Genomic DNA, 12,950 nt, shown 5'->3' with positions numbered 1-12,950 from the left:
GGGAAAATGCTGAACATTTCTGGTTCCAGTGTCAATAAAGGGAAGATATGCAGTTTCTTTTTTCTGCTTTACATATTTGTAGACTGAGTATCTTTAATTTTGGGGCTGTCGGTTGGGCAAAACTTTGGAAAATTGTGATGGCCGCTTTTCCCAATTTAAACAAGTTCTACAGACGAGTCTTGCTGTCCCAAGATATTGAGTTCTGGTCACGTGATAACGGGTTGTTTATTGGAATGAACCTCCATCTCCATGACAACTGAGCAAACTCCATCCATCAAAATAATAATGGAGGTTAGTGCTGGGCAATATGGTGGATATCATTATGACGACAACAATATTTCCCAATATCAATTTAAATTACAAGGTGGTAAATTATGCAAAATCAGACATTAACCCTCCTGTTACCTTTACATTTCCTAACATTTTTTACCCTCGGGGTCAATTGGACCCCAGCAATTAAAACCTCCAGAAAATTATTAGAATTAATATTGTTTCCCAAGTTTAAGTGTGAGGTACTTTATGTTTGTTTGTTGACTACCTAAATAGCCCTTTAAATATATAAAAAGGTTGATATTTCTTATATGTTTGACACAGTGAAAAACAGCCTGGGGTCAAATTGACCCCAAAGAACACCGACATTAAACATTGAATGGGGTCAAATTGACCCGAAAGATAGCAGGAGGGTTAAATGTGAACTGACGTTCAAAGCAATTCTAATGTTATGCATCATATGAAGCCACACTCCTGGTCGGCTTAGTTTATTTGGACAATAATGCAACAAAATTATATAATTGTAACACGATTTCAATAATAAACATTTTCCCAAATGGAGATGAACATTTTCTAACTTGTTTTTCTCCATGATATTATTTTTACATTAATATTAAGCACTGCACTCACAATTGATGGTGAATAATCCAAATGACTGACTGTTCAAATAATTTGCAATGTGTAAGTATATTACAACAGCACACAAAGATAAATGTTATGTTTTGTCTCTATTGCTCACAGATGTGATAATAAAGATGAAGACGGTGTTGTGAGAGGACACTGACTTCAGTCTATTTGCAGGCATCAAGAAAGCTTGACCCCCGCTGTGTTTTCCCCTGAGACTCCCCACTGCTTGAATGCAACCTGCCCTCGCTCGCTCTATTGATGTGTCCACAACTCTGTGCTGTGCTCCGACATCGGCCCCCGCTCACGGATCAGTCGGTTCACCTCGGCAAGCAAACAAGACCGTCGAGGTCGTTGTTGTTCGGTTCTCTGCTCACAGGTCTGCCGTCTGACATGGCGGCTGCAAAATGGCAGCAGGATGGCATTTTGGGGAAACGGTAGCTTTACTTGAGAAACGTTGAGAGAGATGAACATTTAAGACGTTATCCAGGTTTACTGGCTGCTGTTACAGGTGGGCCCACAGTCAACTACATTCAAGTGAACAGATTTTTTAAATTTTTTAAATGGCACATCCCCAGTGACGGAGACAAAACAACTTTACAGAGGAGGACATCCATACGGGCCCTCTAGTGCAAAGGTGTGGGAGAGAAAAGGCCATTCACACCAGTGAAGTCAAATCTGAGAGGGGGACTTCATTGTCGGACTCGACTCGCTCTGGCTCAAGAGTCGGGCCTCTGCCAAGTGCATACCAGCCACCCTGACGTGGCTGAGCCAGTTACTTTTATATCACAAGCTTTGATTGACACTGATTGTGAATTTGCCCTTGCACCTCGGAGTCTGACCATCACTGAATATAGCAACGGCAATAATTAGCCGAACAATTATTTTTATGAAACGGCCTCCTCCTGGGCCACGCAGTAATCCTGTGCATCATTCATTACAGCTTCATTAAAGTTTCAAACTTTAATTTTAATTCAAGTATTTCCATCAGGCTGATATGGGGAGTCTTTTTCTTTTTGACGTCATTATCTTCCCAAAATGTTGTGCAAATGTGACGTCTGGTGAATTATCTGAGTGAACCCCCATTAGAGCAGTTCAACAATGGATCGCTAGATTTGGGTTGTTGTCAGTTGTGACCTTTCAGAGTAATTGTGACTATTCATCGGCCCAATTAGTATGATCCTGAATGGGGAAAGACGAGAACATTTGATCAGGTTGGATCAGTGATTAAATCTGCTGTCGCATGATCGGAAGCTTGAGAACTTCAACTAAATAGACATTGTGGTGAGATTGTTTACTCAGGAAGTGGTCAAATGTTTCTGCTCGTGTAATACTGCAGTGGGAAGAGCATTTCATGACAAATACTTATTTACATGTTCAATACATGTAACAGTACATAAGTGGTTCTCAACCATTTTCTGTCTCGCCCCACTTGGAGGAAGACACATGCTCATGCCCCAACAACACTAGCATGGTCCATGCTGTATTTCTATTGAAATAATAACGTTTTGTGTGTCCTTTAAAAAAAAGAATATTCCAATAACTTTCAAGTAAACCAGATTGCTCCACCAGACAAAAACAAATAACATGTGTTGGAACAATGCAGACAAAGTTCTATCTGCACAAAAAATAACTAATATTTTGCAAAGAAATAGCTTATTGTGGCTGCAATTAACCTGTTGGGCACAGAATATCTTTTCAAGATGATAACAATAAAGTCCAACCTGGGAAAAACTAAAAGTTCAAATATTTGGCAATAAATACACTGCATATCTTTTCAAAACAACAATAAAGGGCAAACAAATGTGTGCATATATATGTGTGACTCAAGTTGTATCAATGGCTGCAATGAGCTCGCCACTACAAATCATTGTTTTTTTTAACCCTCCTGTTGCCTTTGGGTCAATTTGACCTGTTATCTTTATATTTACTGACATATTTTACCCATGGGGTCAATTTGACCCCAGCAATTAAAACCTCCAGAAAATTATTAGAATTAATATTGTTTTCCAAGTTTAAGTGTGAGGTACTTGATGTTTGTTGACTACCTAAATAGCCCTTTAAATATATAAAAAAGTTGATATTTCTTATATGTTTGACACAGTGAAAAACAGCCTGCGGTCAAATTGACCCGAAAGAACACCGACATTAAACATTGAATGGGGTCAAATTGACCCTAAAGGTAACAGGAGGGTTAAACATTGATAGGGTCAAATTGACCCTCAGATAACAGGAGGGTTAAACGGGGTTGCGTGCTTGATACGGCCAATTAATTCATGCTCCATGTTGAGCTTTTGTTTTGAAGGGCAACAGCAGAAAAAACTAATTTCACAGAGGTAGGGCGAGTCTTGGCTGTCGCTCATGTGTAACCTGTTAACGGCGTAACATCAACATTTACACAACGGTACAGGCATTTCACCATGGATTTATTAATGACTTGGTTTTATGTCTGTGTACTTTGTACTTTTGTAAAATGAAAAAGTTCTCAATAAAGTTATTTCTGCATTTCCCTCTGAGCCCAACCAGTAAAACCAGTGCGCACTACTGGAAGGGAAACGTTTGAGAACCACTGCAGTACAGTGAAATAAATAACATATCACATTGACTATATTTAAATGATATGGCTATATAATTGAAAGACATTGAGAGTTGCCGTGTGCAACAAGACCTCAGGGGCCTCCGCACTGCGAGAGGAGCCCCTCACATGTTGTGTTGGCAGATTAAATGAGTATGAAGGGGGCTTTGATTGAAGCCCGTTTAAATGACACCTCTTGTTGGGTGCGTCGGTAATCCCCCCCGCTGCGTGTTTGTCACAGGTCAGGCCAGATATGAATAATGTATTGGGAGACATCTGAGTGAGAGGCTGGGTAAAGGTGGCTCTCCCTCTAATGACGGCAAACCAGCTCTCTCCCTGACATTTCCAAGCAAGAGAGAAGGAGAGATAACGACCGGCAAAGATCGAGTGGAACGAATGTGGCCTTTAATTGCAAAGTACTCACTCAATTTGTTTGGCTGTTGCATGATGAAATGATACCTTTGGTCTTTATTGCATATTGTGATGGAATAGCTTCAACTGTCTGCTCTTGGATTAAATGGTTTTTATGATGAAAATAACGCAATCCACAGATTTACATTCAGCAGTATTTGTCTGTTGAAGGAGAAGGATAAGAATAAGAATATACACTTTTATTAATCCCCAAGGGGAAATTAGTTCTCTGCATTTAACCCATCCTTAGTTATTAAGGAGCAGTGGGCTGCGGTGAAGCGCCCGGGAAGCAACTGGAGGTTCAGTGCCTTGCTCAAGGACACTTCGACTTGCAACTAATGGGGAGAGCGGGGATCAAACCCACAACCTTGCGGTTACAGGACGGCCCTCTTACCCCACTGAGCTAAAGCCGCCCCCAAACAGTGGAGTTTGTAGTTTAAAAGAGGCAATCTCCGCATTACGGAATTATATGTGTGCCTTAACTCTGAGCGCTCGTTAAGATTAGATTTTAGTTATAGTCCGTTCTCACAGCACGTATACAATTCAGTGATCGCTGTGGCGCCTTTAGCTGCCATTTAAATCTTTAGTACTTTCATTTCAAACAATGGGTGTTGGATTTCACACAAATACACAAAAGCAGGCTTCTCATTTCTAGGTGGCAACAGTCAATGTTATCTCCTTAGTTGAGGGGTCAGCAACCTTTCCTTTCCTATTTTCCACCCAATAATATGTGTCTGGAGCCACAAAAGCTATTTGATATCACAGCTTATTAACTTTTATCATATAGTGATATTAAATATAAAAAACACTATAGTTTGATTTATCTCTGAAATTATAGAACACAAATAAAGACAATTCTTGACATTATATTGCTATTTTACTTCTTGTAACAATATCAAACTCTTATGAAGAGGAGGAAAGGACCATAGTGAAGGAGGCCAGGTCCAGGGACTGGATGCAGGAAGCAGGAGCAAGGAGTCAGGATTCAGGATCAGCTTCAGACACTTCCTGGTCCAATGGAGCCTATGAGGCGAAATGGTACAAAGACTCCAGGGAGGAAGTAGAGTTTGTAATGTGAAATGAAGAGACGGAAATTCGTCGAAGAAGAGAGCTAGTGTAGCAGCAGTTTGATTCACCGTCGACACGACGACGGGGATGACGGCCGGAGCATCTCAACGCCGATTGGCTTTCGCAACTCGCCGTCGGGCAAATTATTTGCTCTGCGCCATTCGCGTCGCCTGGTGACATTTTCTTTATTCGCATCCATTTTTGCGTCTGTGCATTGACTTTGCCTGGGATGGACTCCCTCAAACAATGTGCACTGCTTTTGGTGTGAACGCAGCACAACTTGTCACATTAGTTGTAGCATGCTAGCTAATGATCATTAAAGCTAGCATGAAATCAAAACGGATGTTGTTGTTGTAGTCGAGGGCGATACGCACATATTAAATCACAAAGCCTCATGTCCCAGGCAAACAATCATCATCCTTACAAGACATTGACAAAAATAAGCAGTTATTCTTGTGTTGCACCCTGTGGCAGTATCAACATGAATGTAATTTAAATGTTTGTATTGTAGTTTGAGAGGGTAAATGAGTGAGACAGAGTATTATGGTATGCTAATGTTGATGATAGAAAGAATAGTCGTTTGCTCAAATTAAATATTTATTTGCTTTGTAATCATTTCTCTCAGAGAAATGATGTGCCTAAAATGCCCACTTCAAGCGCAGCATTAGGGCGTAAAGACTTCTGCTGACAGTGGGGAAATCATTTGGGAACTCATTTGGAGTCTTGTTTTACAGGTGCGTATGGGAAGCATCATTATTTAGCTTTTCAAATCCAGAGTATCACATTTTCAGACCTATTAATGATGGCCGAGACATGCAGTCCTGAGGAGGTAGAGGAATAAACCTCAAGGGATTGGGGCAATCCCACAGTTATTCTGTTTTAAGTTCTATGAACTAAATCTACAATTTAAAGTAACGTCATGGAAATACACCCATTGGAATGGAAACAATACTGCTCTTATAATTGTTGCAGGTTTGAATATTATATCATCCTATATGCTATATAATCATGTTGTGTTTGGGCTGGCAAGAACCTTTTGGGGCCCATATTTTGTGAAACTCCTCAGCACACATTAAACTTCCTGAGAAATCGCATGAGTTATGGTTATCCCCTCTTCACACATTCTTGTCTCCAAACCTCCCCCATCTGCGTCCTTGCCTCTAAGTTACACCTCTCTCTTATCCGTCTGCTCTAACCTTCAACTCATGAATCGGCCTTTGAAGACCCATAAACTCGTTCCCTCCCCAAGACAGCGCTCTCTCTCTCCCTAATTGTCATAACCCAATGAAGTCATCTCTCCCTCCGCCTAACTGTGTGCTCCCTGACCCATCTGAAGGAAGAGTATATAACCGAGGCCTTTACCGATGTAAAATATCATTATTTTAATTTGATGCTAAGGTAACAATGTTTTGAATCTTTTTCTCTTGTTCATCGTATAGAATGGAATCTTTGACGGCGTTGTCCTATTTGAATGTCAGAAGAAGATCATTATCACTAAAGCAGCACAACTTCCAGTCTGCAACTTACACTTGATCTGATTACGGCTGCAGCGTTTTGCCCTTGGGCGACGTCTGTAGCCTCGCACGGGGATAGATAACCCGATCTTCACTCCTCTCTGGCTCTGAGTCCAATTTAGGAGCTCAAAACTATGAATAAATCTTACACTCCCATAATTGAATTCTTCATACGGACCATATTTTGAAGGTTAGGACCAAATGCAAATCCATTTTCCAGCTTTAACAATGAAGTAATTTCATTGATCTTAAATATGTTGGGCAGCAATGTTAATTTATCAACAAATGCCATAATAATCCTAAAATAAAATATGAATTTAATATCTTGCCTTTTTTCTTTATTGTGTGTGCCATCTTGCAAATGCAACTCTAAATACTGAAAGATATGAGATGTAGAGATGTGATTATGGCTCACAGCTATATCATGTCCAGCCAAAACAAGGTTTATATTAATACTTGTCCTATTCTGCCTTGAAGAGATTCCTAGAATGATGAATTCCATTAAGTGTTTGCAGTGTTAGTTGGTATTTATTCTGCATGGTTTCCATAATTATTTCTCCAGACGTGTTTTGTCTTGTGCATAATTCTCCGTTCCACAGGGACAGTAGTGAGTCGGTGTGCTGAGAGAGCCGGCTAATGGGGGGAGATGGCACTGAATACCAATTCAGAGCACTCGGTCTTTGCTGAGACCAGACGATGTGTTTGTGTTTGTTGTGTGTGTGTGTGTGTGTGTGTGCATTTGTTTTTTGTGCATGATTGCACATCTCATATGAGTAAGTTTGTGTGTTTGCTGCTCTGTCCCCACTCGCATCCCGTCTGGATCGAAACCCTGCCCTTCCTGTGCTAAAATAAACCCACCTTGGGAAGTTGAGGACTTTGCACAGAGCGCTGAGTGTTGCACCTTTTGATTTTTCTTGTATTGTGCAGCATGCATGCAGTCTATGACTTTGTGCTGTGCACTTAAACAGATAATCATGAAGATCACGACTGAATAATAACTACTTTAGGATGGAGGTCAAATTACAGAATCATGCCAATGTTATGCGGGAGAAATCATCTGTTCTCTGATATAAGAAGACAAAGTGATAACATGTTTGTATGTATGTGGGTGTATATATATATATATAGATAGATATATACTTTATTAATCCCCAAGGGGAAATTTGTCGTAACAGTAGCAGCACCAATAAACTAAACACACAAGATAAAAAATAAAATATAAAATATAAAAAACAGGGATATAGAAGTATATAAAATAAAATGTATATATTATATACACACACAATTATAACAAGAACTGTTGAAGCTTTAACTGATCATATTGATCCATGATAATATTTCCCATCTTAACCGTTTCTTTCTCCCTCCGTCTTCAGCTCATAGTGGAAAAGACCACAGACTTCCCCTCTGCTGAGTTCTCCCTGGTGGAGGATGTGGCTCTCCACTTCACCTGTCTGATGGACAGGCTGAACGAGCAGCGCCTCTTCCAGCCTGACCTGTGTGACGTCGACATCGTTCTGGTGCGTCAGCACAGCACCTTCCCAGCCCACAAGGGCGTGCTGGCGGCCTACAGCCCTTTCTTCCACTCCCTTTTTGCACAAAGCAAACGGCTGCGGCGAGTGGACCTGTCGCTGGACGCTCTGACCTCGCAGGGCCTGCAGCAAATCCTCAACTTCATTTACACTTCCAAACTGCTGGTGAGCAGCCGCACCGTCCGCGACGTGCTCAACGCAGCTACCCTGCTTCAGATGAGCGACATCGCGGCCTCCTGCCGCGAACTCCTCAGCAGCCACTCGCTGAGGACCACCTGCGCAGATATGGCCAGCCGGGAAGGGCTCGGTGGCGGTGACCCAACTTCGGTGGCGATGCCTTCCAGACAGCTGTACCCGGAGATCAAACAGGAGTTGGCGCTGGGGAGGTTGTACAAGAGGGACGGCAGCAGCCTGTTCTCTGTGAGAGTGGAGGAGGCGGGCGAGACGGCCTCCCAACAGAAGCGGTATTACCAGAAGGAGGACGCGTCAGGGGGCGGGGCCGGCGCAGTGGTGGCCGCGCTCTGCAAAGTCGAGAGCAACGGAGAAGAGTCAAAGACCGCGGACATCCACGCCTCCTTCAGCAGAGACCAGATCATTGTGGAAGTCAACCTCAACAACCAGACCCTTAACGTGTCCAAGGGGCCGGAGACCAAGCCGGCAAACGCCACAGATGCGGTCGCCATGTTTGATCGTTGCCGCGACAACGAGAGGGATTCCGAAGAAGGCGAGGAGGACGAGGCGGAGGATGACGACACTGGTGAAGAAGAGGACGACGATGAGCTGAAGAGGGGGGACATACTGGGACAGAGCAGCGAGGAGGAAGAAGATGAGGAAGAAGAGGAGGAGAACACTCTAAACATTCCAGGCTTGGAGCAGCCGGCCCTGATGGATCGAACTCGCCGGGGCGCCAGAGCCTTTGCCGTTGCGGGCACCACCGCCTCCATGCAGCAGACACTGGCAGAGGCCAAGCTGGCCAACCAGCGGCAGGGCGGGAAGAGGACGCTGGATGCAGAGGGCCTGTGCCAGAAAGTGAGGCTGGAGGAGAAGCAACATTATCCATGTAAGAAATGCCCTCGTGTCTTCAACAACCGCTGGTACCTGGAAAAACACATGAACGTTACTCACAACCGCATGCAGATCTGCAGTAACTGTGGGAAACGCTTCCTTCTGGAGAGCGAGCTGCTGCTGCACCAACAGACCGACTGTGAGAAGAGCATCCAGGTAGGATTCGGATCGTGACGACAGACATCCCCTTCCATGTTCATGTTTCAAGAGTTCGGCGTTGGTGAATTTGACACACGCATTTGTATTGTTGACCAAAACGGAGGGCGGGAGAGTCCAAAAAGAAGAAAGCTTTTGTAGCTCATTAGCTTTCTCTATCCCTCAAAAGAGGAATGGTTTGTAGACAGTTGAGATGTGTTCAAATAAACCGTGTGAACTTATTGTCTCATAAGCAAGCTTTATTTGCTTAGAGATTTTTTTTCTTTCTCTTCTGTAAAAATATCTATTGTGTGAAATGGTACGATCCTAAAACCAAAATGTTAGTAAACAATGCAAAGTAAAGGCGGATGCATTTCGTAGTGCCGCCTTCTGCTGTGACCACGTCTCGTTAAAATCTCTGGAACCCTCAAGTTGTTATTAGAGGAAAGAAGTTTAGACTACATAAAAGTGCTGAAACACTCATCTGGGTCACTTTTTACTGGCAACTTGTTCACGAGCCACAGCTAATAATGGGGAAAGCTACTAGTTACACGTTGGGATTCTGCAACACACACTAAAGGCCTCTAAATTAGTCGATTTAATCAATTAGTTGTATGCCTGCTAAGCTTTTCTAGAATTTGATGCCCAGAAATGTTGAAAAATGCAACAAAATTAAAAGAAAAGAGAAAATACAAGCGGAGAGTCTGTCGATGCAGAGTGATACATCACCACACACTTTTAGAGGACCACAAGTGATGATTGAGAAGGAATACTTTTGTATCGGTCTCTTCATCGTCTTTTGGAAACTCTCGCTCCTTTTTTGAGAAAAGGACCTGAATACTTCCTCCACCACCGAGCTTTACACAAGTCTGAAGGCAAAATTTCGGTTTCATGTTTTGACAATATGTAGTCAATATATGTTCCTTTTAAAGATGCCTCAATTAAACATCATTCCAAGTTGAGGCAAATAAATGACAATGCTTTTAATATCCAACATCACCGACTGAAACGTGAAGTCTATATCGGTGAAATTAAATGCGATTTTTGCATTGATAATCCTTCAATTCAGTATATTTTATATAGCCCAATATTACAAATTGGCCTCCGATGGCTTCAGACCCAAACGTATGCTTTTGGAAATGGTAGAAGCTCTCAAAGTGCATGTACAGTTAGAATCATGTACATAAACAGTCCACTGGCAGTATTAATAAAGTGTGCTTTGTCTCAGTACCTGCTCTCGGCAGTGAGCAGCTGGACTCCTGCTGTGGTTCTGAAGATCATATTCTGCTTTAATCTACTGACTCTTAATTGCTTTTTGCTCGAGTGAACACCCAAGTATCTGTGTAAGCTCACACGCTTGTATTGTTCCAGATGATACACAAATAGCTCCAGTAATAACTATATTTTACCCTCTGTTCTGTTTCTTTCTTCTCTTGTTCCCCTTTAGTGTGTAACATGTGGCAAGGCCTTCAAAAAGCTGTGGTCGTTACACGAGCATAACAAAATCGTCCACGGCTACGCCGAGAAGAAGTTCTCCTGCGAGATCTGCGAGAAGAAGTTTTACACCATGGCTCATGTCAGGAAGCACATGGTCGGTGAGTGGCAGCGACCTCAGCGATCCCTGTTGCACGCTTTGTTCCCGTTTATTACTTCAGGCTTCCTTTCCCACTGATTGTTGAGCGTGATTTAGTTTTGGGTGTTGGGCTTTTCTCTAACTTTTTTTGGAGATAAGCATCTTATTTCCCAGAGAGACTTGCCTCACTCCCTGTCGATATGTGTTCAGGTGGCAAAAGGATTTGTATCGAGTCCTGTTTATCCTTCCTGCTGAATGAGTGACTTGAAAGTTGGATGTGGAAACTTCAGAGGAAATGGTTTATTTACCAGATGAGACGCATCCATTGTACTTAGCAGCGTAATTAGCCAATAAAAAAGCATCCTTAAGTGCTATTTTAGGGTCGTGGTATGCTTATTTGTCTTCCTGCTGCTATTGAGTGTCTCAATATTCAAAACCATGAACCATATATCTTGTGTGTGTGTGTGTTTTTTAGCTCATACGAAGGACATGCCGTTCACCTGTGAGACGTGCGGGAAGTCGTTCAAGCGCAGCATGTCCCTGAAGGTTCACTCTCTGCAGCACTCTGGGGAGAAACCCTTCAAGTGTGAGGTTTGAGCTCCTTTAATACGCTGCTGTTTCCACTTAATATCCACCAATTTAAAACCTGTAATCGTCAAAAATAATTGGTGTCTAGAATGTCATTTAATTTAAATTAGTCTCTTTATGCCTGTGGTTTGTAAAACATACTAATGTTAAAGTCAAGGATTTTGGATCGGGCAGGGATCCATATGTGTTGATTAAAGAGAAATCATTTCGCTGTCTTTATACACTGGAAACTCCACAAGGAAGTCAAACTGTTTGGTTTATTGCGTTCTGGCATCGTTGTCAATCAACGTCATAATATACTTTTCCAATTTTTCCTGCGCAGTGTTCAATGAGAGGATTGATATCACAGTGTATATGAAGCTACAACCAGGAACATTAGCACAAAGACTGGAAGCGGGGGGCGGGGGGGAAACGGCTCGCGGGCTCATTCTAAAAGTTATAAAAGTTGCTGTAAAAAAAGGAGTTCCCTGCTGCTAGCTAACCGTAGCATCATATGTACAGTACCATGTCGGACTAAAGCAAAGACTTTGATATATTCTTGTGTTTCAAACTTTTTTCTGAACCGTGCCTTTCTAATTGTAAAAGTTTACCTATTTTTAAAGATTTTAAGTTTGCATAACTTAACATGTGTAGTACCCATAATGCATTTTATATTTCACAATGAATACTTTTTGATTACTGACATGCCTCAATGTGTTTTGTCACAAGTGAGATGAATGTCTTAGTTTTTACTTTTTCCTGGATCAGTTTAATTTAACGTTACATTTTACAAAAAAAGGAATGGAGTGAAATCCACCGAGAACTCTTTTTGTGACCGTTTCTAGTTGTTAAGACTTTGTGTAAAAATGTTCATCGTGTGCCATTACAGAACTGCAATGAGCGCTTCCAGTACAAATACCAGCTGCGATCCCACATGAGCATCCACATCGGACACAAGCAGTTCATGTGCCAGTGGTGCGGAAAGGACTTCAACATGAAACAGTACTTTGACGAACACATGAAGACACACACTGGTGAGTCAATTAATGCACTACTTATGAAGAATGTTCACAGTTCAAACAATATGGAGACCCACTCTCACACCCTGCTCTTTTACACAACTAGTGGTAAAAAAAGTCCACAGGGTACCTTCAATTTGATATGTTTCTGGCCTCTTGACAAATGGAAGTCCAATACTCACTCTCCTTTTAACTTTGTCTTGGAATATTTTCTCTTAGATATCATTGAAAGCAAGCCCTCATTTACAGGGATTCAAAGATAAAATAAATAATCAATACGCAAATGAATAGGTAAAAGAACTAAATCTACGCGTTAATCCATTAACTTAACGCTTTTTTTTTTTTTTTTTTTTTTATTATTTTTTTTTTTTTTTTTTTTTTTTATTTTAAATTATTTTTCTTTTTTATTTCCGTTTTTTCACCGTTGCATTTCTTTAACCAAATAAGGTTTTCCAATCAGTTTAACTTCCTTCTGAATCAGTCGGGTTTCTCCTTCTCTTCCCTCTCCTCCCCTCTCATTCTCAGAGGAAGGGAACAGAGGGCGACGTGCAAAAGACTTCGGGCTTGAACCTTCAACAAAACTCACACTCAGAAAAC

The 12,950-nt window shown here is 41.8% G+C and overlaps 1 protein-coding gene across 1 annotated transcript in view; it reads left to right on the top strand.

Moving 5' to 3' along the window:
* The window catches only part of zbtb47b (zinc finger and BTB domain containing 47b), a 29,083-nt gene that overhangs the window by 8,496 nt on the left and 7,637 nt on the right, over window positions 1–12,950 (top strand). Inside the window, exons 2-5 of the mRNA XM_056433913.1 lie at window positions 7,839–9,215; window positions 10,642–10,789; window positions 11,243–11,358; window positions 12,224–12,368. Coding sequence (XP_056289888.1) covers window positions 7,839–9,215; window positions 10,642–10,789; window positions 11,243–11,358; window positions 12,224–12,368 — 1,786 coding nt within the window. The remainder of the gene's footprint in view (window positions 1–7,838; window positions 9,216–10,641; window positions 10,790–11,242; window positions 11,359–12,223; window positions 12,369–12,950) is intronic.

Source organism: Pseudoliparis swirei, chromosome 16 (assembly GCF_029220125.1).
Source record: "Pseudoliparis swirei isolate HS2019 ecotype Mariana Trench chromosome 16, NWPU_hadal_v1, whole genome shotgun sequence".
NCBI lineage: Eukaryota > Metazoa > Chordata > Actinopteri > Perciformes > Liparidae > Pseudoliparis > Pseudoliparis swirei.
This window is presented reverse-complemented; position numbering and strand designations above follow the sequence as displayed.